General features: G+C 41.4%; 1 protein-coding gene across 1 annotated transcript in view; it reads right to left on the reverse strand.

Moving 5' to 3' along the window:
• Positions 1-17,991: 17,991 nt before the first annotated feature.
• The window catches only part of LACTB2 (lactamase beta 2), a 29,550-nt gene continuing 21,073 nt past the window's right edge, over positions 17,992-26,468 (reverse strand). The window contains exons 4-7 of the mRNA XM_032610611.1: positions 25,069-25,247; positions 23,014-23,162; positions 19,422-19,503; positions 17,992-18,613 (exon numbers count right to left, since the gene is read on the reverse strand). Of these exons, the coding sequence (XP_032466502.1) occupies positions 18,570-18,613; positions 19,422-19,503; positions 23,014-23,162; positions 25,069-25,247 (454 nt within the window). The 3' untranslated portion in view covers positions 17,992-18,569. The remainder of the gene's footprint in view (positions 18,614-19,421; positions 19,504-23,013; positions 23,163-25,068; positions 25,248-26,468) is intronic.

Below are 26,468 nucleotides of genomic sequence, written 5' to 3' on the forward strand. Positions count from 1 at the left end.
TGCTACGGCGTGCACGGGTGCAAGCGTGCTTTCCGCCCTCTGTGCCACCCTGGCCTTGGGTGTCAGTGCCTACTTCCACATTGATTGTCACTTCTTGAAAGCCACTGCCACCAGCAAAATAACCTAAACGTATGAGTACAGCTTAACTACATAAGGGTAGGGGCATTCTTCGGTTTTAGCAGCTGCCTTAAAAGTTAACTTCAGAGTTATTTTAAACACGCCTGAGGACTTGTTTCCTGTTCTTTGTAGCCTTGAACTAGCTTTCAAAAAGGAACAATTCCTATTTGGTCTCACCTACCCATCCCCCAACGGGCATGCGACTGAAGTAAGTTCATAAGTTTGGGTTTACTGGCTTCATATTTATTATTAACGACACTTTTTGGTAATCTAGGGAGATGATTTTTAAAAGTTTGTGGATTAGACATGTCTTCCTCTTTCATATTTCTGCCCAAACCAAGACTCCCTGTATTCTTTCTCCAGATGAATTGTACCACTGTTTACCCATTTGCCAAATCTAGAAACCAGAGTCATCCTGGACTGATCTCTTTCAGCATCCTTCCATATCCAAACTATTACCAAAGAAACCCAAGGCCATTGAGTCCCCCCTTCCCTTTCCCACTGCTGCACCCTCAGGAGGGGACTCACTGCTCACCTACAATATTACAAGTCTGGTGAATGCCTTAGTGGTTTAAGAACATGGGTTTATAAGTCAGAATTCTGTCACTCATTATCTGTATGATCATGGTTACTTATCTCCATGAGATTCGATTTCTTCATTTATTTATGTATTCATGCATTCAAAAAACTATTTATTGGGCAGCTACCATATGCTAAGCACTGGGGATATAGAAATGAAGGAAAAGTACAATTGAACCTATTCTTATGGGCTTTCATTTTAGTATGGGAAGAGGATCTTTACACAAGATTTGAAAAGTGAAACATGTCTTAAATTGAGATGAGGGTCCTGGAGAAAAATAAAGCAAGGGGAATAGGGAAAGTGTGGGAAATTGCATTTGCCTAAAGACTTGAAGTGGTGAGGGAGCAAACCATATCATCAATAAAAAGGAGATAATTGTAGTACCTATAGCCTACTTTAGCAATTAAATGAGATGATTCAAGGAAAGTGCTTAGTAGAGAGTTAGGTATAAATGTTAGCTATTATTGTTATTATTTTTTCTTTTTGGCCATGCTGCTTGCGGGATCTTAGTTCCCTGACCAGGGATTGAGCCGGTGCCCCCTGCAGTGGAAGCAAGGAGTCCTAACTGCTGGATTACCAGGGAGGTCCCAAATGTTAGTTATTATTATTTTCCTACTTTCTGATCAAACAATTACTAGTTTTACCTACCTCCAAATCACCTTCCAATTTCATATTAGAATGATGCTTCTAACAAAATTTTTCAATTTTTTTTGGTGGTTTCCCTTTTCCTTTATGGGAAGCTAGCATGACTAAATAGTGCTTTATGGTTTGGCTTCTGCCTACCCAGACATGCTCAAACCCTTCCTCTATAGGCCCCAATCTCTTAGTACCAGCACTACTGGCTTCCCACTCTATACACACGATAGTCTGCTCTCTTCCCACGCTCTCCCTGGCTTTGTGCTTGCTGCTGCTTCTGTCTGGGATGTTTCCTCCTCTCCCCTCATCTACACATCCCACGCCTACTGTTCCTTCAAATCTCATTCACAGGTGACTTCACTGAAACCTTTACTGACTTCTGTGGCCATCTCTAATGACTCAATTGCATTTAAAAAAATAGCTTTAATGAGATATAATTTATATCACATAGTTCACCTATTTCAAGAGTACAATTTGATGATTTTTAGTATATTTACAAAATTGGGCAACCACCACCATAATCTAACTTTAGAACATTTTTATTTTTCCCCAAAGAAAGACTTAGTTTTTGTTCTTGAAACTCATATACCTGGAATGGAAGACAATAAACAAGTCATTACCAATGTGATGGGTATTTTCAAGACTTGTTTGGTGAAGGGTGACATAGAAATATTCTAGGTCATTTGGAAATTAATTGTTCCACTAAAGTGAGTTTTTAAACTGAAATGGACTCTTTCAAACCTTAAAATTTAATTATTTTTCACTCTTTTGTGAGAAAATACCCCCACTGGTGTTCTTTTAGTTGCACGAAACCTACCATACTCTGGACAGCTGTAGGACTTGGGATGACCGTTGGACTTGGCAATTCAGAGGATGTGAGTTTGTGGCAGTGTGGGTTATCCAGGAAACAGATGCCAAGACAGAGTTAGAATCGTAAGGGATTCGTCATCAATAACGTTTGTGAAAAATAAATGGGAGAGGAGTCAGTAGGGAAAGGCTGCAGACCACGAAACCTGTCTGACACCTGTGAAAGGAAGGAGGGAGGACCCGTCAGGAAGACGTCACGCTGAGGTGCAGCCTGAGAACATCTCGGCCAGCCCAGCAGGGTGCTCCAGCACACTGGGTAGAATGGTGGGTCCTTGTAGTACTGCTCTGCTTAGTCAGGGGCTGGGGGCTCCCGCCATGCACTCTTGCCATCTTCCAGAGAAAGTCACAGCTTTTGCCAGGAGGTCCTCTCCCACCGCTCTCTCTCGGGCTCAGTTACCTACCTGCTCCTTCCTCTGGCCCCTTGAATCACTCCATGGTTACAGCCAGTATCCCTTGTGGTTTCTGAAGAGTCCTTTTGTGAAAATTTCCTCAAATTACCCACTTTGAATGTGCCATTTGCTCCTGCTAGGACCCTAGCTTACTATGAAGATCATTAGTGACCTTCAAGAGAGTGTTTTCTTCGGAATGATAGGAATAAATAGCTGATTGGAGTGGGTTTCGAGAGAGTGGGAGGTGGAAACATGGAGGCATGTGTATAAGCAACTCATTTGAGGAGTTTTTCCTATAAGATGAGACAGAAATGGGCAAGTACTTAGAGAGGGGCTGAAGGGTCTAGGGAAAGTTTTTGTTTCCTTTTTGGATATGATCCATTTTAAACAATTTTATTGAAGTATAGTTGATTTACAATGTTGTGTTAATTTCTGCTGTACAGCAAAGTGATTCAGTTATACATGTATATTCTTTTTCATATTCTTTTCCATTATGGTTTATCACAGGATATTGAATATAGTTCCCTGTGCTATACAGTAGGACCTTGTTGTTTATCCATTCTGTATATAATACTTTGTGTCCACTAATCCCAAACTCCCAACCCGTCCTTCCCCATGGATATGATCTATTTTATGTTTGCACGCAGAGAGAATGACCCATTAGAGCAAGAAGTTTCTTCTGCAGGAGATACCTGCAGGTCTGTAAGAGGTGATGGCATCCTGTATACAAGTACAGGCACCCACCGTAACAGGGATGGGGTTCCCACAGTAACCAGAGGAGAGCAGAGTTTGTGGATAGGTTAAGAATGGCTAGATGAAGTTGTGTTCTTGTTGTTTCCATTTTCTCAGTAACATATGAAATCATCAGGAGTGGGGATAGTATACTGGAGACTGAGGAGAAAAAGGGGTAAAACTGTGGGAGGGTGAATGGATTAGAGGAGTGTCATCAGACAGCAGTGCTTCCTCCTTGAGGACCTGCATTTAAAGTGAGACTAGTAAGCAGAGCCCCATAATTATCTTCGGTCCCATCCCCCTGCTTGGATACAGCTCTGGAGAAGGCAGAGAGTTGGGGTCTGCCAGGCCAGCATGACAGAGGGGCAAGGATGTTGAGGGGAATTGCAGAATAGGCCAGGGCTGTGAGGAGGTGGCTGTGCTTCTCCTACCTGGTCACCCTCCACCCGCAATCCACCCTGTTTTGCTGTGAAAGGCAGACCTCTTCAGATCACATCACTGAAGCTCCCTGGCCCTCTGACTTCAGCCAATGGAAGGCACTGGCCAAAAACCAGAAGCGAGTTTTGGGGGTTTATTCTCCCTTGATCCCTCCTGGCCTTATAATGGTTCTGGCCGGGCCTGTGTTCTCTGGTGGCCACAGCCCCTGTCAGCCTTTCTCTCACGTTCCAGCTCTTGCTGGGCTCAGTACCTCTTTCTCTCCCCTGCGTCTTTGGGCTGCCCGGGAGCTCCCCTATCTCTGCTTGGTTCTCTCAGCCGGCCCGCTCCTCTGTCCATAGGCCTTTCATGAAATTCTCTCCAGCTCAGCCCTTCCGAGGGTGCCATCTGTTCCTTGCCAGTTCTGTATCCTCAGATACAGAGTGCTGGGGCCTCGGAATTGGGGACGCCCACGGGGTGGAAGATGGTTGGAGTGGGGCTAGTTGGCCAAAGAGCAAGTGGTCAGAGGGTGGGGTGCTGTGGATGAGTCCTGAGGTCGTGCGGTCCTCGGCCATGAGACGGGAAGGGCGTGATGGAGGGCGCACGTTGGAAGCAAGGAGTCGTCGAGGCAGTAGGAGGGGAGAGCGCCCTCCACGCGCTTTATGGATGGTCTGTCGCCCGGAGGGACTCAGGGAGCAGAAGGGGAAGGGCGCGGGCGCAGACATCCGGCACGAGTGAAGAGGATGAAGAGGGGTCAGGAGCCCGGTGAGCGGGTGACGGTCGCGGGGCCGCGGGTAGTGAGTGGGTGGTGTAGTTGGAGGGCATGGGCTTCCAGAAGAGCGCGGGTTTTGGGGGGAGGGGGGAGAGCTCTCTGTCGGCAGCAGGGAGGGGCATGGGCACACCCACTCCCCCGCTGGGCTCTGCTGCGTGCTGAGGTGGGCGGGAGAGCAGCTGCCTCGTGATGCTCCGGGGGAGGCAGGTTTCAGTTTCCACTGAGAGCGGCCCCAGGTGCAAGAGGGTGAAGAAACTATGCAGAAAAGGGTGGAGGCTGTGGAGGGCTTGGTCGATGACACAGCTGGGGTTCTAGGGGATGCAGTGGAAGGGTGGGGGGAGGTTAGCTTAAGTCAAATCAGGGGAGGAAGAGCCACGAGGGGGAGAGAATGTGGTGATGGTGGATGACCTGGAGGTTCGCCTCCAAGGAGACTAAGGTGGAAAGGGTCCTGCCGCATGGGACAACTATGCAGATGGTCTTTTAGGGAAAGTGGGGAATCAATTCTAATTTTAGCTTCCTTTTTAGGATGGGCTGCTTCAGAAGCTTATAGGGAGGGAGGACTGCCGTTAAATCCTCTGAAGGTGGGTCATGGTGGTGGGGAAAGTGGTCTAAGGAGACCCTCAGGGCTCTGGAGTTCTCTCTTAAGCAGACTGTTTGCTCAGGTGTGTCCAGCTCTGGAGGCTATTGTGTGTCCAGTGTGGTGCTGGCTCCTATGTGTACAGACACTGTCTTGTGGGTAAGTGATGTTTCCGCAAATGTAGCTTGGATCCCGAAATGTTGGGATTCTCAGGATATTTTTAATAGTTTAAAAAAGGACGAAAAGCAGACTGTTTGAAATTGGGTCTATCCAGGAAAATCTGTGGCATAGGGTTGCTGTAATTATGAGAAATATAAAAGAAACGGAGAGACAATCTTTGCCCCCAAAGAGGTTATTTCTAGTTGGTCGCATAAGACATATACGAAAAGGGAAAAAACAGTTCTGAGATGATGCGAAAGTAAGTACAACGAGCATATGCGTAATAAAAGGAAGAACTAAAACGGGACTGTTGGATTTCAACAGCTCCAGGGGACAAAAGAATGGAAAAGAAGAAACTAATGTTTGTTGTATGACTACTGTGTTCCAGGTATTGATATTTTGCTTTCAAATAAGTTACTTCATTTAGTTTTCACAGAAACCCTATGAATAGTTGTTATTCTAATTTAAAAATGGGGAAACTGAGGCTCAGAGAGGTTAAGTAATTTGCCCAAAGTCCCAGGGCTGGCAACCTGTTTGTCTGACAAACCCATTCTGTTTCAGTATAAATAGTACTCCAGGAGCTTCACTTACCAGGATGACCCTGAACTTCCAGAGAGCAATGATTCTCAACCTGATCCATTGAAGAGACTGGTTCCTGCTCTGATGGAAACACAAAGCCCATTAAGACAAAACAAAACAAAACAAAAACGGGTCATTTATCTGTTTACATGCTATTGTTAAATCATTTATAGTAAATTTTAAGAATATAAAATGGCGCTCGTCTCGTGAGGAAGAAATTATATTTCTATGAGGAAGCGAAATCGTTGCTTTAATAGTTGGAAATGATATAATTTTCTTGAGTATAAATTTTAATGCTATGGAAACTATAAGCCAAATTTATAATGCAGTGTTGTTACTCTTAGGAAAGATTGTCAAGAGAGGACACGTCACCCTTGGAGGGAGAGCCAACTGGTAATGAAAAGGCTGTGACCCAGCCAGATCACTCTTGGGTCCCCCTAGGGGCAGGACTGTGATCTTCTGACCTCTAGAAGCTTAATGAACCCAAGATGGAGTGTCTATCCTTATTTAAACTATAACTTAGTTCACTTTATTTAGTCTCACTTTGTTTAGCACACCAAGGACCTGAGTTAATGCTTCTCTGATAGATGAGAGATCAGTTTCAGAAAGTGGTGAATGCAAAGTGTAAAAATGGAAACAGGAAGTGTAAGTGATTTCAAGAAGTTTAGCTTCAAAGGAGAGGAGAGAGCAGGGTAGGTCACTAAAGAGGAATCAGGGAGTTAAGGTATGTTTTGTGTTTGCTGTTGAATGTGACAGTTGATCGTGTTTAGATACGAGAAAAGGGAAAAGAGGAAGAGGTTGAAGACACTGGGGAGATGGGGAGAGGTGGGAAAATTGATGGACTGAGGTCTTGAAGGTTTGGATCCTCCAGAACATAGGTAGAGGATTAACTTTACATAGGAGGGGACACCTCTTTTCACACGGAAACGAAGGAGGGACAAGGCAAGGTCAGCAGAGACAAAGCAGTCATGGACCTGAGTGGAGGTTCTTCCCCGCTGTGATGAGATCAGGAAGGGCAGTGCCAGGAAGACAGTGAGGCACAATCCTGTTTTGAAGGAATGAGAAGGGAGTGACAGCCACAAGGGTGGAGGGAAAGATGGCCACAGGAACAGGGTGGCCCTGGAGGGGTTTGGACAGGAGACTGTCAGCCCCACTAAAGGGGCTTGGTGGTTTGAGGGGAGGGCTAGGACACAGTTTAAGCAGCTGGTTAAGGGCATGCTTGGTGCAGGGTTGGAGGATGTAGGGGGTTTCTTTATACTGGAGTGGGTTATCTTATTATAACTCTCCTAGTTGCAAGGGACTGAAAAGAAGATTCACAAGATTCAGCAGATTCAAAAGAAAAGCTTTGGGGAACTGGGACGCTCTGTGGACCTTGGGAGCTAGAACCAGGTACCTGACCTCATCAGGACTCTCTCTCAATGTATCTTTTTTCTGTCTTTTGTTTCAGGTTGGCTTCATTTTTCTCTATAGTCAATGGACTTTATTTACATGGCAGAGAACATTGTCACTTGCAAGTTTTATCAGAACAATCCCAAAGGAAGACCTAGACAAAACTGGCTTGGTTGTATGATCATTTCTGGGTCACGTGGCCTATCTTGGTCACATGCATTTCCCATGGGTAGAGTAAGTGAGTCTATTATTAGAAGGTGCAGAGGAAGGGGTGTTGGGCAAATAAGAACGTGAACCAACATAGGTGCCCCAGGGAACATGGTGAGAAGGTTCTAAAGGTAGAGGAACAGCAGGAGGTGATTGGGTCAGGGGAGAAAAATCCAACAGTAGTATGACCGTGAGTGAATGAGAAGACTAGATGGATGGGATAGAAGAGGTGGCTTGTATTTCAGGCAACAGCCAAGGACTCTGAAGATGTGTAGTAGGATGGATTTCTGAACTAAACTCAGCAGACACAGATAGAGGAGTGGTCCTACTCTGAATTTGTTTCGCCTGCAAGAGGGTCTTAGTTCTCATGAACAGACAGGAAAATGGCGATAGGTAGGTGGATCCTGGGGAGATGGGTACACGAGGACACAGCAGCAGCAGGTTGGGGGTATGCTTCGCAAAGTAACTGGAGACTCACCTCTGCCAGGGAGGTCACCCAGTAGATCACTTTCACCTGAGGAGAATGAAATGATGAGAGCATGGTTCTGTGCAAAATGCTTTGCTCAACTGCTTCTAAAATTAGAAGGTCTTATACCTCAGGGAGTTTGTGACTGGTGGAGCTGACGTGATGTCTTGTAGCCATCAGAAAAATGGTGTATGGCTCGGTGCCTAGTAGAACCAAGGTCTTGGGGTGGTGGCCAAGGATTCTTTGGAGCTGTTTCCTTGTTTGCATCAGCCCTTGTGCTCAAAGACAAAGCTTACAGCATGAGTGAAAACAGTTAAAATGTGTACAGTTATTTGCGGTCCCCCAAACACCGTTGATATATACATTATTAATTTTAATCTCATATCAAGCAGGAGCATAATGTTTTCCCTACTTCAAATAAGGAAGCAGAGTCTCAGTAAAATAACTTGTTTAAGATTTTACAATTATTAAATGTTAACTCCCAAGATGAAGAATGTGAATTTTTAAAAGTTATGGTAAGATTTTATAAAAAGTAAATATGGTGCTTTATGGAGCTTAATTGGTGTTAAGTCCAAGTGAAATAATCATAAGGGAATATGTGAATGTGTTCTGTTAACAACAACGACAAAATAATAGCAACTAATATTTATTGGGTGCCAAGCACTGTGATAAACACAAAGAACATTTAATACAACAACTCATTGAGTTAGGTACCATTATCATTCTTTTTCTGTAGATGAGGAATTGATCGGACAAATAATATTACTAAAGCATCACCACCACCACCATGATGAATGGAAACAGGAATAGGCCACATACTGGGAAATCAATTAGTAGTTTAACTCAGGAAATGAGCGCTAGGCCAGGGAAGAAAAGAGAAAGGGATAAATCCCTGAGACTATGTGAGAGAAACGATAGGTTTCGTTCCTGTGAAGCAAGCCCCTTTCATTTCCTAGGCAGCTTATCACTCCTGGGCATCTCTCATACCCACCAGCATTTTCTTTGGTCTTCAGATCGCATCTACATCCTCAAACTATATCATAAATATTGCCTTGCTAAATGGTGTGGGGCTTGAAAGAAATAGGAGTGACCAAGGACAGATTCAGCTGGGCACATGGGGGGAATGATGATGCTACTTATCCAAATGGTGAGTTGGGAAGGAGAGGTAATCAGGAATATGGGATTGTGGAGTAAGCAGAAGAGTTCAGTTTTAGATATACTGAGTTTCTTCACATTGACGTCTGGACTTTGGGAGATAGCTACATGAAGAGTCCCTGCAGACAGCAAAAGATTCAAGCTCAAGTATACATTTGGTGATGATGGTTAACACGACTAAAATGGATTAGCTCTTTGAGGTGGTGAATTAGAAGAAAGAAGAGCAACGAATTTAGTGTTGGGGGTGGCTGTAGCGAAGGGACTATAAAGGCGATCAGGATCTTAATTTTATATATATAGCATTTAATAACAGTGGTTTTCAGAGCACTTTTCTAACAGTAATTTCCCACGAATCCTCCATAAACTCTGGATGATGAAACTTTTAAAAGCTCACAACATTCTTTCACTCTTTAATCCTAATAACGAATTTATTTTAGGCTTCAATGCTATTGCAAGGAATGTGCTGGTCCAAAGGACAGTATTATTAGAAATTATTTCCTCTGAAGTTGAAATTCTTTAAAAACATACTAAATAAGACAAGTAATAAAATGGGGGAAGAAAAGGACAATGATTATATTAAAAATTGGATTCCAAGAAAAATTGCTATAAGACTAGCTTCCAGGAGGTCAAGGCAAAATGTGAACATGTTGAATTAACTAGATGTTTGTCCCGTGCAGAGTGTATGAAACGTGGTTAATTATCAGCATCACATGGAACCTCCCTAACCTGGAGATGCTGGTGAGTGTGTCTGGCTTGGGGTCTGGGAAGCTGTGCATGTTTTCAAAGTTCCCCAGGTGATTCTAATAGTCCAATTTGACAAGCCCTAGTCTCATAAAGGAAATAGACCAATTCATATAGGAGAGAAAAACTTTTTTCTAGCTCTGAAATCTGAAAGAGATTTTGTTCCATGAACACTGAAGAACACTGAATAATAAAATACACAATGCCCTCAATAGCATTAAAAGAAAAACAAACGGGTAGAAATTTTATATGTGTGGATCTCACACTGACCTTTGATAAAATAAAAACCAACAACATAATACTAAATTATAATTCTGTTCGTGTGAATAAAGAACTATCTGGGTCAATGGGAAAAATGATATTCCTTGGTCCTTTTCAGGAATTCTGATTCAGCACATCTGGTTAGGGACCAGAAATTTGCTTATTTGTAGTAAGTACCCCACTTGATAGTGATGGAAGTGGCTCAAGGCCATAGTTTTGCACCAAGAGAATGGATGGTTAACAATATTCCTTAGAGTTTCAGGTTTAGTTATAAAATCTTGAGATACACCATTTGTGGTCAGCATGTTCACCATTTTTGAAAACTGAAGCAGGGGAAAGAAGCAGGATTAATCTACTTCCACGAAGTAGGCTGGGAACACTTCTGTGGTATAAAACCAGAGAGCTTCTTTCAGTGAAAAATTTTCTTCAACCCTTGGGAAAATGTTAAAAGCATGGGCTGCATCAGATGCCATTAGAATAGATGTTGGTCTCACTAAAAGGAAGAAATGGGTAATAGAATTGACATTCTGTTATCACAGGTGATGATTTAGCATTCTCGACCTCCCATTTCCTTTCCTCCATTATCCTGTAATGCAATTTTTAATCAGTGTTTACGTTATTGCCTATGTAAAATTGAAGAGGCAGATAGTATTTCATACTTATTTCTTTCCTAGCATCATTCTTATTTTTTGGAATCAATGATTGCCTCATTTCCCCCCTCCGCCACCGGTATAGTTTTCTATTAACTGATTGTCGTTTCAGTTGCTCAACTAGAGTTGTTGTCTGACTACCAGCAGTTTTTTTTCCCCAAAGCCTCAACCATCCCAGATAATGTTTCATTTCCTCCACCCTGGAGATCGCTCTCTGAAGCCTCCGCTTCCTCTTACTCCAATATGGAGCAGGCTTTGGAGACCCCTTTGTCTTAGAACTCACTTTTTTTGTTTTTGGCCGTGCTGTGCAGCTTGTGGGATCTTATTTCCCCAACGAGGGATTGAACCTGGGCCCTTGGCAGTGAAAGTGTGAAGTCCTCCCCACTGGACCACCAGGGAATTCCCTTAGAACTCACTCTTGACAATTTTCTGTATTGGATTTGCTGTTGCACCTGTGGGCCTTCCTTTTTCTTGTTTCTCTGGAGTGCATTATCCAGCAGTTCCCTAAAGAGAGGTGCATGGCAGATACACTTTTTGAGTCCTTACCTGGACACATGACTGATAATTCGGTTGGTTGTAAACTTCTAGGACACAAATAATTTTTCCCTCAGACAGTTGAAGGCATTATGTCCTAAAACCCCTTGTTACATTTAAAAAGCCAGTGCCATTTTCTTTCTTTTTGCGGTACACGGGCCTCTCACTGCTGTGGCCTCTCCCATTGCGGAGCACAGGTTCTGGATGTGCAGGCTCAGCGGCCATGGCTCACGGGTCAGTGCCATTTTGAGTCATGTTCCCTTCTAAGTGATTCTAACCACCAATCCTACCGCCACACCCATAGCCTGAAAGCTTCTAAGGGCTTCTCTTTATTTCTGATATTCTGAAATTTTGAAATGGTATGACTTGGTATGGATTGTTTTATCTTTTTTTACACTGTTGAGCACTAAGTAGACCCTTTCAATGGAAAGACTCATGTCCTTCAGTTCTGGGAAATCTTCGTGTATTTCTTCTTTGATAATTTCTGCCTATTTTCAGTTCTTTTCTTTCTGGACCCCTATTTGATTTTGTACCTCCTGGTTTCCTTTTAAAGTCTTCTTTTTTCTTCTCTTTTCCATCTTTGTTGTTGTTTTCTTTTCAACTTTGTTTTCCAACCGTTCTATTTATTTTGGTTATATATTTTTATTTTCCAAGACTTTTTCACAGTTACTTTTCATAGTAATCTTTCTTATTTTATAAATTATAATACTTTCCCTTATCTCTCTAAAGATACTAATAATTAAAAAAAATTTTCTCTACATTGACTTTTTTCTTTACTTTTGCTTGTTTTGCTCCATCATTTCTGATGTTTGATTTCTGTTTATACTAAGAGATACTGATTGGAAACTGTATATGTGGGTGAGTGTATGAGAAGATTTGTCAAATTGTAGGGAGATATGGCCATTGTGTTGGAGAACCCACATATAACTGTATGTGCAGGTTTTTTCTTTTTTTTTCCCCCCAACCTGGGAGGATTTGATGAGGGGTTTTATAACAATGGTTCAAAGTGAGGTCTCTGACGAGATTAGGGTCTTGTGAGCAGGGCTTGTGCAGGTTTTTTCTCTAGATCATTCTCTCTCTTGAGATGAAATTTCCAATCTTCTACCTGGCATTCATCTATTTGGAAGCTGCTGTTCTGGGGACAGGTGAGGAAAGGGGAATGGAGGTCTACTGTTCTGACTTTTGCGTAACTTTTTTCTACCTTTCACGTCCAAGAATAAACTTCAGTCTCTTTTTTTGAGGTGGTGGTTGGCTGGCTGTGTAGCACTGGGGTCTGTTGCACATAATAAGCTTTCACTATGGGGACTTACCTGGTGGTTAAGACACTGCGCTTCCAATGCAGGAGGTGTGAGTTCAATCCCTGGTCAGGGAACTAAGATCCCACATGCTACGTGTGAAGCCAAAAAAGCTTTCACCAATCCCAGTTTTTTAAAAAAAGTGTTTATTTATTTATTTATTTGTTTATTTATTTATGGCTGTGTTGGGTCTTCAATACTGTGTGCAGGCTTTCTCTAGTTGAGGCGAGTGGGGGCTACTCTTCGTTGCGATGCTCACGCTTCTCATTGACGTGGCTTCTCTTGTTGCGTAGCACGGGCTCTGGGCGCGCGGGCTTCAGTAGTTGTGGTGCATGGGCTTAGTTGCCCCGCGGCAGGTGGGATCCTCCCGGACCAGGGCTCGAACCTGTGTCCCCTGCATTGGCAGGCGGATTTTTTTAATTTTTTTATACAGCAGGTTCTTTTTAGTCATCCATTTTGTACACATCAGTGTATACATGTCAATCCCAATCTCCCAATTCATCCCACCACCACCCCCAGCAGGCAGATTCTTAACCACTGTGCCACCAGGGAAGTCCCCAATCCCAGTTTTAGAGCAGAGCAGTACCCACCTCTGCAGCATCTGGTGCCTCCAACTCCTCATCTTCTCAAGGGGTTGTTAGGGTGAACTGGCCCTCTTCCCTCCTGCAGCAATTTTTTTTTTTTTTTTTTTGGCGGTACGCGGGCCTCTCACTGTTGTGGCCTCTCCCGTTGCGGAGCACAGGCTCCGGATGCGCAGGCTCAGCGGCCATGGCTCACGGGCTCAGCCGCTCCGCGGCATGTGGGATCTTCCCGGACTGGGGCAGGAACCCGTGTCCCCTGCATCAGCAGCCGGACTCTCAACCACTGCGCCACCAGGGAAGCCCTTGATGAAGCTTTCTTAATCGTCCTTGCCAATTCTCTTCCTTTGTACCCACCCCAAGGTTGTGTACATTTACCCAATGCTTTCATGGCAACCTCAGGGCCGTGACATCCTAATCTCTAACCCAGACCGCCTTCTTAAGCTTCTCTGTAGATTGGGGTGCAGGTCAACTTACCATTTTCCCAGTGGGCATGTACCTCCCCTCTGTTCTAGGAGACTAGCCCAGTAGATTCTATGAGACAGACTCAGGTTTTTTCTTTTGATTAAGACGTTTTATTATTTATATTTTGAATAAGCAATACATTCAAATAATTCAAAAGTCCAAAGATATAAAAGGGTAGATTGTGATGTTTCCGGTCCTATCCCCAGTTCCTCAGCTACCCATAAGTTCTCCTCTTGGGAGGTAACCAATGTCACTGTTTTTTTTAATTTTGGGGGTGTTTTTCCAGAGATATTGCCTGCATACACAAGTAAATACACTTATATAGGCCCCTCCTCCATTCTCCGCTTTAATTCCAAACGTTTCAAAAGGCCCAGCATCAGTGCGGCTGGAACTAAGACTTTCACAGTCAATATTTCAAACATGGAACTTTTTTCCCCAACAAAACCAAATATCCTTTTAAGCCCCCCCCACCCCAGAATGGAAAAGGGGGAAAAGACTGATGAGTTTTCCTGCTCCAACAATGCCTGGAAATTGGTAGCAAGATTTAAGTGGGTGCACTGCACTGGTGAACAAGGGAGACTGGCAAGGGAGAGGGTGCAGAAGTTCAGCACTGGCAGAGTTAAGATACACCCGCACTTAAATCTTTTCTCATTTTCTCTAGGATTCCAGCCTCCCTGCTACTAGTCAACTTTACTTTTTCTTTTTTTAAAAAGTTTTTGATTTTATATAGGAGTATAGTTGATTTATAATGTGTTAGTTTCAGGTGTATAGCAGAGTGATTCAGTTATACATATATCTATTCTTTTTCAGATTCTTTTCCCATATACGTTATTAATTTTACTTTTTCTTGAAGTGACAACCTGGACATATGAAAATACTCGCAAATAACTTAAAAATACTCAGAAAGTCTCCCAGAAACACATAGAGAAGATTCAGGTTTCACAGAGTTGGCCGGGGCATCCAGTGAGCTACCGCAGAGAGCTCTGATTTATTTATAATCTATTTCACACACACTGGAAAGAAGGGAAAGCTATTTATGAAGGAATCAGTACTGGTCCCAAACCCTTCTCCGAGCCTCTTCTCCATCTGAGAAGAGATCTCACCCACTGTGGCCACAGAGGCGGGCATGTGACCAAAGCTGGGCCAAATACAGAATCTCATGTTTCCCTGACCACAGACACTGGTCCAAGGTATGGGTAATGAGCCAGTACAAGTCATGGAGTCCTTCCCCTAGGATTTTCCAAACTGAAGCTGGAAGAACTAGCTTTCCCTGCTGGTTATGAGCGCACAGCTGCCCGTAACCTTCACCATGTGAAGGAGCTAGTCTGCTGTGGAGGCTCTGACCACCCCCCACCACCAAAAAAAAAAAGATGTTTGGGGTTGTACTGATGGGATCCAAATCTTCATTCTTATTCACAAACCTGGCTTCACCTTCAACCTTCTCAGGTTGGTTAGCTGTGCCAACCAACTTTCCTTTTGCTTACACTAACCTGCACAAAATATAGCCTATTTAGCCCCAGCTCTGCATATCTAAGTGCTTACCAGGTATCTCTCTTTGGATGTCCCCTGGTACTTCAGACTCACATCTACAGTACAATGCATCGTCCCTCCCTTACCCACTCTATGTACCCCATTTCCTGTATTCCCTCATCCTGGTTATCAATTCAGCAACTACCCAGATGCCCAAGCCAGAAATCTATAGCTCTACTGGGCTTCTTCCTTTCCACCTGATCCCATCCCTCAAGACCTAATAGGTCCCTAAGTTCTATTCCTCTTCTTAAATATTTCTCATATCTGTTACTCTGTCTTCTACTACCTTTGAGACTCCTTTGGCTCCTTTGTTCCCTCCCCTACCGTGCTGAAAAGGCCATCTCAGAATACTTACCCTGTGTACTGCCTCTGTCGAATGGGGTACCCTTCGGATAAAATTTCCTGGGACCCTTCTGGTCCCAGATGACTGGTCTAGAGCAGTTACCATAAGGGCTGGTCAGTAACATATAGGACAGGATGGTGGGAGAGCTCTCCAAAAGGGATATAGAAGATTAATTACACCAGTCAGATCCTCTTGTATGAGGAGATCTGAACCTGAGATACCTAGAGAGCTACTCAGTGGTTGCAAAACAGAAGCTGAAGGATTACGGGGAGAGGGCAGAGGTGATGATAAGGAGAATGCAAAAACTTTTGAGTAAACAGAAGATGAGTAAGCGGAAGCTATGAGTAATCTACAACCTCTGGGTGTATTGAATGGGGGTAAAGTAATTGGCTGGAGTGATAGAAACAAAAAGGGGAGCAAAATTACCATCATGGTCAGGGACAAACGCGCTGTTGAGGAGACAACAGAATAATACTAGTCCTGTCCTGGACCACAACCTGCTTTCCAGTTGCTAAATCGTGTATGTCCATCCCGTGTGGCTGGACGACAGCACACTGGTTCCTGTGAGTTTGTGTTCCCATGAGATGCTTCTTATCCTTATGACCTCAACCCACAAATACTATACAGTGTAGTTTAGTCACATAAATTAGCTCCCCAACCACGTGATGCTTTGCCACCTGTTTATGTGCATACACTATCTCTTCCAACTAGAACAATCTTCTCATCTCCCAAACAGATACCCCTAACTTCGTCACCTGGCTGCCACTGACTCATCTTTCACGACTGGGTGTAGGCTCCTCCTCTAAGCAGCTTTCTGTAACCCAACCAGGTTACACACTCTTCCTTTACTCCAAACAAACTTACTGCTACTGCATATCGTAATTGTGTGTCTCCACAACCAGATGAGCTTATTTTGAGAGCAGAGGTGCTACTTTGTTCCCCTTTGTAGCCCCAGCGTCTGGCCCAGCACCCACACAAGGCAGATACTTAGTGGATGCCATTGTTTTTGATAAAGCTCAGTTGCCTAGACTCATTCAAGAACCAAGTTTCATAACCTTCCCTCATCACCCCTCTTTCAACAGATCCACTTGCAGCTTAAAGTGTGCCATGGTACCTTAGAAAGACAGTGATTCCACAGCTTTGTGTATGCGATTCCCCTAGTTCAGAATGCCCTTCTCATCCCTGTGCCCTAATTCGTTGTGGTTTTAATTTGCATTTCCCTCATGATTAGAGATGGTGAACATCTTTTCATGTGCTTATTGGCCATTTGCATATCTTCTTGGGACAAATGTCTTATCAAGTCCTTTGCCCATTTTTGAACTGGGTTGTTTGTTTTTTGTTGTTGAGTTCACAGTCATTTTGTAATATGGAATGGCTTCAGGAACACAACAGGTCTCCAGAGTTTAGAATGGTATGAAAATCCTAAGGGCCTTTGGAAAAGGGGCAGGAAGAGGTAAGGATGTTAAAGAAAGTTTTTAAAGAATTTTAAAAAAGTCTTTAGAAAAGAGAAAAGAAAGTATACTTTCAGGATTCTGAGCTCATTTTTGTATTGTCATTTGGCAACCTTATGGGTTAAATAAGCATTGGTGGGCTACCTTAGAACCTACTATTTTTTTTTTAAGACATCTCATTATATATTTTTATTTTAAATTTATTTTATTTATTTACTTTTGGCTGTGTTGGGTCTTCATTGCTGCGCGCGGGCTTTCTCTAGTTGCAGCGAGCGGGGGCTACTCTTCACTGCAGTGCGCGGGCTTCTCATTGCGGTGGCTTCTCTCGCTGTGGAGCACGGGCTCTAGGTGTGCGGGCTTCAGTAGTTGCGGCACGCGGGCTCAGTAGTTGTGGTTCATGGGCTCTAGAGCACGGGCTCAGTAGTTGTGGCACATGGGCTTAGTTGCTCCACAGCATGTGCGATCTTCCCGGACCAGGGATCGAACCTGTGTCCCCTGCATTGGCAGGCGCATTCTCAACCACTGTGCCACCAGGGAAGTCCCCCTAACTACTATTTATTTTAAATAGATATGCTTGTTGCTTATCTATTTTTTTAAAAATTATTTATTTTTGGCTGCACTGGGTCTTCGTTGCTGTGCGCGGGTTTTCTCTAGTTGTGGCGAGCGGGGACTGCTCTTCGTTGTGGTGCGTGGTTTTCTCATCATGGTGGCTTCTCTTGTTGCAGAGCACGGGCTCTAGGCACGTGGGCTTCAGTAGTTGTGGCACACGGGCTCAGCAGTTGTGGCTCATGGGCTCTAAGGGTGCAGGCTCAGTAGTCATGGCGCATGGGCTTAGTTGCTCCGCGGCACGTAGGATCTTCCTGGACCAGAGCTCGAACTCATGTCTCCTGCACTGGCAGGTGGATTCAACCACTGCGCCACCAGGGAAGTCCCCTAACCACTATTTATAAACACTTCTTATAAAAAATTCTGTCTTATAATATTCTAATTTTAAAAACTTTGGTATATAATTCATATATATGTTGATGACTATATATGAAAACCTAAATTTGGAAAGTAAGTTGGTTGTACTAATGGATTACAGAAATAATTATTAATATACAATGACTTTAATTGGGAATTTAATATTTTTCTATTACCAGAAGTTGATTTACATGAATCACTTGTAGGATGCCACTATGAGAAAGTATACATGCTACAGAGGTATAGAACTGATATATAAACATGATATAATTGACAGAAACATGAAAACAAGGCTGTAATCTACAGATATAGACAAAGGTTGCAGAAAAGGAAGGATTACACTGAAATCTGTGCTGTTAATTGAAGCAGCTAGAAAAAACAGTATTACTGACCACTGGTAATAGATAAGTAACCTCTAAGAATAATATCCAGTTTAAATGACATAAATTATTTTGAAAGAAATTTATTTTATGTATTGAAAATGGATAAACTGTTGGATTTTGAATTTTTGGTAAAATGTTATAAGACCTAGGCGAGACAAATAGCTAATATTATAGGTGTAAAATGTAAGTTACATACTTTAGAATAAGTATGATGTTAAAGTATATTTAGGATTATTTTCAATGTTCCACATGCTATATTCTCTGTAAATAATTAATAGTTAACAAAACATACCATTCTCTAAAAACAAAACAACAAAATCTTTCTTTAAGCTGAAACTAAAGATGAGCTTTCCATCTCTCCTCAGGATCCATATTGCTAACTGTGGAAAGAAAATTACAGAGTAAACATTTAACAAAAGATGAGCAAATCACTAGATTTTAAGTCAGCTTGTAATTAGAAAAACCATTAATTCCTAAAATAATTTTCTTGCTCAATATAAAGCTGGGGTTTTTCTTTGGGGGGTACATATAAAGATGTTGCTGAAGCTTCTACACAAAGTCCAACTTTGCACCTCTTGGTTTTTTTTTTTTTTGCGGTACACGGGCCTCTCACTGTTGTGGCCTCTCCCGTTGCGGAGCACAGACTGGGGCACGAACCCGTGTCCCCTGCATCGGCAGGCGGACTCTCAACCACTGCGCCGCCAGGGAAGCCCACCTCTTGCTTTTTAAGGATCAAACTTCTAAGATTATTAACTTGACAAATTAACTTAACACTAGGGAACAATTATAGAATTACTGCTTTAATATCTTTGAGTTTGCTACCTTTACTGCTGCTAGACCTTTGGATGTTCCCAAATCTTCTAATCGATACATGTAAAATCCTTCGTGGTCGTGTGGTCTGGGAGACGAGAAGCTCTCTTCCTGCTACATGCCCGTGACTGTCATTCTGGTGGGTGAGGACTGAAACCCCCATGAGAGATTCTCATTCCTGTGGAAGCTTTTGTTCTAACTTGTGATCCCCTGGCCTTTTGCTACTGACCCTTCCTAGTGACTGTCTCTCCAACTTACAGTGACATTCAAGGGAGAACTCTGGTGGGTGGTGTTTTTCCTCAAAGGAAACTAGTTCATTTGTTAACAAATATTTTAAGTGCTGGTAATAAAAGAACTAAAATTTGGAAGAATACTTACCTATCTTTCCTTCCTTTTCTAATTTTTTCAAATGAAGTAAGAGGTTATGTTCGGCCATTTTATGTAAATGCTCAGGAGTATCCTAAAAGAAAAATGAGAGTGAAAGTAAAGCATTTCTTTTTTAAAAAAGAACAGAGTTAATCTTTTTGAAACTTTTAAAGAAAAAAGGCAAAATAATACAGTCTTAATTCAAATACAGTTTTATAGAGTAATAATCAACACTGTTTCACCTTATATATGTCTTGCTTTGAGTCACTTTATTGTTAGAAATATACTTATAGGCAAACAGACTGTAAGTGCCATAAAGACAGTACAGTAGCAGCATCTGTTCACTACTGAATACCCAGTGCTTAGCAAAATGGCACATAGTGGGAACTCAATATTTTATAAATGAATGAATAAATAAACATAAAAATTATTCTAGGTAGTTTTGATGATTCTACAGACAGTTGGCCCTATGATCTATTTATTAGGTTACATGATAATGTCTTTGCACATTTTTATTAAAAGTATGTATGTTTCCACCTTAAAACTTACAATTTTTCCTTTATTTCTGCCAAGCTAGTAATGTAATACTGACAACTATTATCTGAATGGTAAACAAAATAAATATTCCTTTTATTCTTTTTTCTAAATATATATTTTTAATTTTATTGGAGTATACCTGATATACAATATTAATGTTAAGTACAATATGGTGCTTCACAATTCTTAAAGGTTATATTCCATTTAGTTATTATAAAATATTGGCTTTATTCCCTGTGCTGTACAATATATTTATCTTCGTAGCTTATTTTATACATAACAGTTTACACTCCCCTACCCTTTTATTGCCCCTTCCCCTTCCCTCTCCCCACCAGTAACCACTAATTTGTTCTCTATAGCTGTGAGTCTGTTTCTTTTTTTGTTATATTCACTAGTTTGTTGTATTTTTTAGGTTCCACATTACAAGTGGTAACATACAGTATCTGTGTCCTTATATTCTTTTTTTTTTTTTTTTTTTTGCGATACGCGGGCCTCTCACTGTTGTGGCCTCTCCCGTTGTGGAGCACAGCCTCCGGACGTGCAGGCTCAGCGGCCATGGCTCACGGGCCCAGCCGCTCCGCGGCATGTGGGATCTTCCCGGACCGGGGCACGAACCCGTGTCCCCTGCATCGGCAGGCGGACTCTCAACCACTGTGCCACCAGGGAAGCCCCCTTATATTCTTTAAGTAAGAATTTTCCTGAAGTCAAGCTTCTTGACTAAATTTACTATCTCCATTTCTCAGCTCCCTGAAAATGTTTTGCAAAGATCATTGAATTATATTTTAATCAAAATTCAAAGAATTCTTTTCAGTCCTCATTTTACCTGAAATCAACTGGCTAGTCTGTCCGTTTGGAAGAACTCATCTCTTTTCCCTTGGTTATTCTACCTCTTATGATTTCATCTTCATCCTGGATATTCTTTCCCGATTTCTCTTCAATACTGATGTTCATGATGAATTGTATCATTGACTCTCTTCTCTTTTTACTTGATCAACTTGTCACCGCAACATCATGTGTTAATGATTCCCAAGCAGAAACCTCCAACCCCAAACTCCCTGAAGCTCCAGTACCATATATTATATCCACCAGTGTGATTTCCTAGGTCTAATTATGTGACTCCCTGCCTAAGATCCTTGGGTGGTCATTCCCAGCTTATTGGCTGAAGCCCAAATTTTTTTTAGCATGGCAACCAAGGGCTTCCCCTGACCTGCCATGCCTGCCTTTCTTGCCTCGTTTCCTGGGACCCCCTCCCTGCCCATCTACAATATACATTCTGGGCTCCAGTCAGATGCGTTTTCTTTGTGGGTTTTCAAACACACACGATGCTTTTGTGACTTCCAGTGTTTGAACACATCTTTCCTTCTGCCTAGAATGACTTCTCTTCTCCTGTACTCTGGCCTCACTCCTTCTTCAAGATCCAATTCAATAATTAAGTTTCTGAAGCTTTTCTGGACAAGCCTCATCACCCTGCATCTTCACCAGGCAGAAATGACTCCTCTTTCCTTTATGCCCTGACGTACTGTGTATGGGCCTTGCAGGAAGCTTGGTGTGATAGAAAAACAAAAGATTTGAGTATCTGACTTCTGACATTTGAGTGTGTGACATCTGCTAGTTTTGTGCCCTTGGAAAAGTTACTTAACTCACACTTTTTGAGTCTGTTTTTAATCTGTTAAGTTGGAATAACTGTATCTTTATGCAGTGAAAATTCAAGGTACTTGAAATTAAGTACTTCAAATTGCAATTGTAAATGTGAAGCACTTAGTACAGTGTCTAACATGTAGTAATGTGCTCAAAACTGGGAGCTATTATGATACGGCCGGAATTACAAGAATCTGTTTAACATGTCTGTCTTTGCTAATCCATGAGTCCTTTGAGGGCAGGGATCTGTAGTCATCTTTGTGCCTCTGCACCTAGTCCAGTGTGTGGCACATGAAGGCATTCAGTAAACATCTGTGGAATGAATAAATGTCTCTGCAATACCTAATGCTGTTCTATATGTGACAGGTGCTTCACACATGTGTGCAGTGAACACATCTCTGAATGCAGAACAAGCATTTCTGAGGCCTGCATAGCCACTGGATGACCCATCTGTGAGGGTTATCAGAGAGTTCTGCTGTCTGTACTTGGGTTAGAAAAAACTACCCATGTTTCAATGTATAGTCTAGAGTGGCTAAACTTTAGTATTATGAGGAAATGAACTCTTTTGCAGAAGTTAAACATTTACATTGCCCTTTTGCTCCTGGCACTTATTATTGTCAGCCCTTTTAATCATTCATTCCTCCCTTTTAAAACAAAGCACATTGAGATACCTGGTTTTTGATAAATTAGGCCCATGGGACATTATGGTCCTTTACTAATTGAAACTGGCCCAGGTTCCTTTTCAAGCTCATCTTTAGTTATACTCTCAGGTATCTTATGCCCATACAGGTTATGGTAGTGGGAGTTTTAAAACCCAGATAATCTTATTCCATTCTGAACCCCGAAGCAGGTATCTAATAAACATTTGCTGAAAACCTGAATTATACTGATGGATTGCCACACAGTGCTGTCACGCAGTGATGTGCTCAGAGGCCACTGAGCGAGGGGCCCTTTCTCTCTACACTAAGTGACTCTACTCATGCTCTTCCTCATGGCCTTCCTCCTTTTAATCTATTGTTAGCATTGCTACTACTTCTCACTGCTATTATCCCAGTAGCTGTCTCTAGCAGATCGCCCCTTACTTGCTGCCGGTCAGGACACCAGATCATCAAGATGGCTAGAATAATACACAAATCATAACAAAGATTAACCGCCAGGCTGTTGGCAATGGTCTCCCCTACAGAGTGGAGTATAAAAGGCTTAATAATGGCTCAGGATGGTTATTTTTGTTCTGCGGGCCAGTGTTTGTCTAACTTCTGTGTTCTAGAAAGTTGAGATTGATGGTCTCAAATCCATACGAGTGACATTACTTAAAAAATTAAGACTCATTCTGCTCTGGGATGTGATGAGTTTACCACATCTATAGTCTGCTGAATAGATTATTCTATTAAAATTGTGGCTTTGAACAAATAAGATAAATGAAAATTACCTTGTAAATAACTTTTACAAGATCCATTGCTGTGAAGGACTTTTCAAAGTTCTCATGAAATAATGTAAGAATTTGCTGCTCTCGGATATTTCTGTGAGAAATGTATTGTAGAATTTTAGCTTCAGCATTATGGATTACTGGGCCATGTCCTGCATCAGAGTAATTACAAAAATGATTTCAACCAGATAAAAAATTTTAAGTACAACTGAAGTTAATTTACTCTATTTAAAAATATTTCATATAGTATATTGAAAAGGCATAGTAAATACACGACAAATAAGAATTATCTGGATAACTATACAGGTAATAAGAGATTTAAAAATTACATATAATGCCAAAAAACATTAGAGAATTATATGAAAATCTACATATTATTGTGTTCATTAAAAGTTAGAAAATAAAAATTTAACAATAAAAACAGTAACCACAACAGTATCAATAGGTAATATTTACAGAGTGTTCATTATTTGCCAGACATTACTCTAAATGCTTAATATACATTATCCTTACAAGAATCCCATGAAGTAGGTACTGATACTTTAATTATCCTCTTTGTACAGCAGAAACTGAGGCATAGGGAGGGTGAATAATCTGCCTACAGTTACACAGCTAAGAAGGGGTGGAGCTGGGATTCTGATTCAGGAGCTTTTAACCACTCTGTGCTCTTAACCATTATGCTTATCAAAGATTGAAAAGGGGAATGTAAAAGGTAGCTTCATGTAAGTGACCAAGAGCTATTAAAAATTCACAAGAACCACAGGAGAACCGTAAGAATCTTATGTATAGGCTAGCAATTCAGAAATCTTGATAACCCGGATAAAATTATATTGGAATTTACTCACTCTTTAAGACAGTGAAAATGAATATATTACACAAATCTGCAAGAGGGCTGAGAGCAAAATACCAGAAGCAGACAAACCTGTTAGGTAAAGAGCATGGGCTTTAGGATACCGACTATCATTTACTAGCTGTGTGGCTGGGATAGTCTATGAATCTCCAAGTTTATTTCTTCAGCTACCTGCTTCTCTGGGTTTTTGTGAGGACCGCTCTGTGAAGGTCCCTGCACAGTACCTGGCGGGTAGGGTAGCAGGCTTTAATATATGGTAGCTATGGCTATAGACCGTCATTGACATATGAGGTCCGGCTGTGCCAATAAGCCAGTTCACTGGATTTACTAAAGCCAACACTCCAAGAACCTGCACCGGGCAGGCTCTCATTAGCTTTGCTCCAATGTGGATGCATCAAATGTCTACTGTCTTCTCTTTCAAAATAGCTGTCATCCTCCACTCCTTTTATGTCACAGTCTTAATCCAAATGCCCAGCCTCACTGTATGTTTCCTATCCCCTCAGCAGTGGGAACTCATGAGAGAATATGAAGGTACTGAAGACACTATATTTACAGATCTTTCCATGGCCCTTTGGTTAGGAACAAGTTGGAAGGACTTAAAAAATTAAGTAATCGAGTCTCTTTTTCCTTCTGGGGGCCTTTGTTGGGTACTGTATCTTTCTTAGCTTTCAGGATGGAGGAGAGATTCGTATTGTAAAGCAGGGCAGTGATAGCTAATATACTAACAACAGGTTTCTTTTTCTGGAGAAAGGAAATAAATACACAATTTTACAGTTGATATAGAAGCTACTGATATTTCCATATAGTGAGTTAAAAAACTAAAGCTCAGACATCAAATGTTACCCAAGGTTGGTTACATGGCTAAAATGTAGTCCACAACAGAAATCAAGTTAACAAAACTGAAGATAGCTTACGGAATGAAAAAAATTTTCTTGTTCCAGTAAGTTTATTTCATTTGTTTAACAGTTCTATTAATAGCTGTGCAGATGTTAAAAAATAACCCTCATATCTTTTAAAAAAGTTATTAATACAACTCTCGGTCTTTTAAATTGTATTGCTAGACAAGACTTAGGGGTGTAATTTAGAAAGAAGCAATTTATATGTATCTCTTCAAGGCTGAAACCACAAAGAACACGCACAGACAAACCAAAATGAATCTTCCTCATCATTTGACACAAATGGTTTGCTAGATTAATAATATTACCCACCTGGATATATAACTTTAGCTTTGATTTTTAATAACTCTTTTAGGGAGCGCATATAATCATAGAGGTCTTCAAATACGGTTGTTCCTTCCCCTAGGATGCAATCTCCAGAAAAGAGAGCATTTTCCTCTTCTAAAAGTAGGGTCATATGATCATCAGTGTGGCCAGGTGTGTATATAACTCTGGTTGAAAGAGAAAGAGGAAATAGTAACAGTTATGAACTCTTCGGCTTAGAAGAAATTTTGAGAAGTAAATTATTTTCTGTCTTTATCTCTGGACAAGACACGAATAAATGATGTCAGTAAGTTTTTTAAATAGCTCCTTTTTCTCTTGTGGCCCACTGCAAATTATCATCAGAAAATTCTCTCCTTTAGCTAAATCAAATTTCTCACTCTGAAGTGCAAAGTTAATACTTTTGCCCAGGGATCAAACCTGGGCCCCCTACACTGGGAGCACACAGTCTTACCCACCGGACCACCATTCATCTGTCAATAGACACTGAGGTTGTTTCCATGTTTTGGTTATTATAAACAGTACTGTGATGAACACGGGGTACAGATATCCCTTCAACATAATGATTTCGTTTCCTTTGGATATGTACCCTGAAGTGGAGTTGCTGGATCATATGTTTTTAAGGATATATATTTTTGGATTCTTTGCATATTTGTATCTTAAAAACAAAACTGTCACGTTGCTTTAATACCTGATTTTTGAATTTTTTGCTTACTATACTGTATTTTCCTACATCATTAAATATTTTTCTAAAACATGATTTTTAATGCTTACATGGTATTTCACTATATGCGTGAATCACAATTCATTTAGTTTCCTATTGTGGGCAGTTTTCCTCCAACAGTAACACTGAATGAGCATCCTTAAAAATGGTGCTTTTGTTATTTTTTGATTTGGTCTCAGAGTTTTTTTTTTAACAGAATAGTTTTCCTATTTACATTGCCCTTCTCTCCTCCTTCCCCCATAATGAATATGTTTTACTCACTTCAGTCATTAACTTTCAAGATTTCTGGTTTTTCGACTTCCTTGCTGTCACTTTAGGTTATATGGACTGCATTTTCTTTCGTCTTTTTTTTTTTCCTAGTGATTTGTAAGCTACATACACTTAAGTAGATGTAAGAAAACTGGGCAAATTAACTTCTCTTAATGTCAGTTTTTCATTGAAATGTGAATAGCATGTGTCTTAAAGGACTGCTGGGAGATTCAAGATGAGCATTTAAGTGCTTAGCATAGTATCTGGCACAAAGTTACATGCTTAATAAATGGTAAATATTTTATTTTAGTAGTGGTAATCTAAAAGTTTAAAAGAAACATTATTTTTTCTTTCTTGTTAAAAATTTTAAGAACAAAGCAGGGGCTTCCCTGGGGGCACAGTGGTTAAGAATCTGCCT

Source organism: Phocoena sinus, chromosome 17 (genome assembly GCF_008692025.1).
Source record: "Phocoena sinus isolate mPhoSin1 chromosome 17, mPhoSin1.pri, whole genome shotgun sequence".
Lineage (NCBI taxonomy): Eukaryota > Metazoa > Chordata > Mammalia > Artiodactyla > Phocoenidae > Phocoena > Phocoena sinus.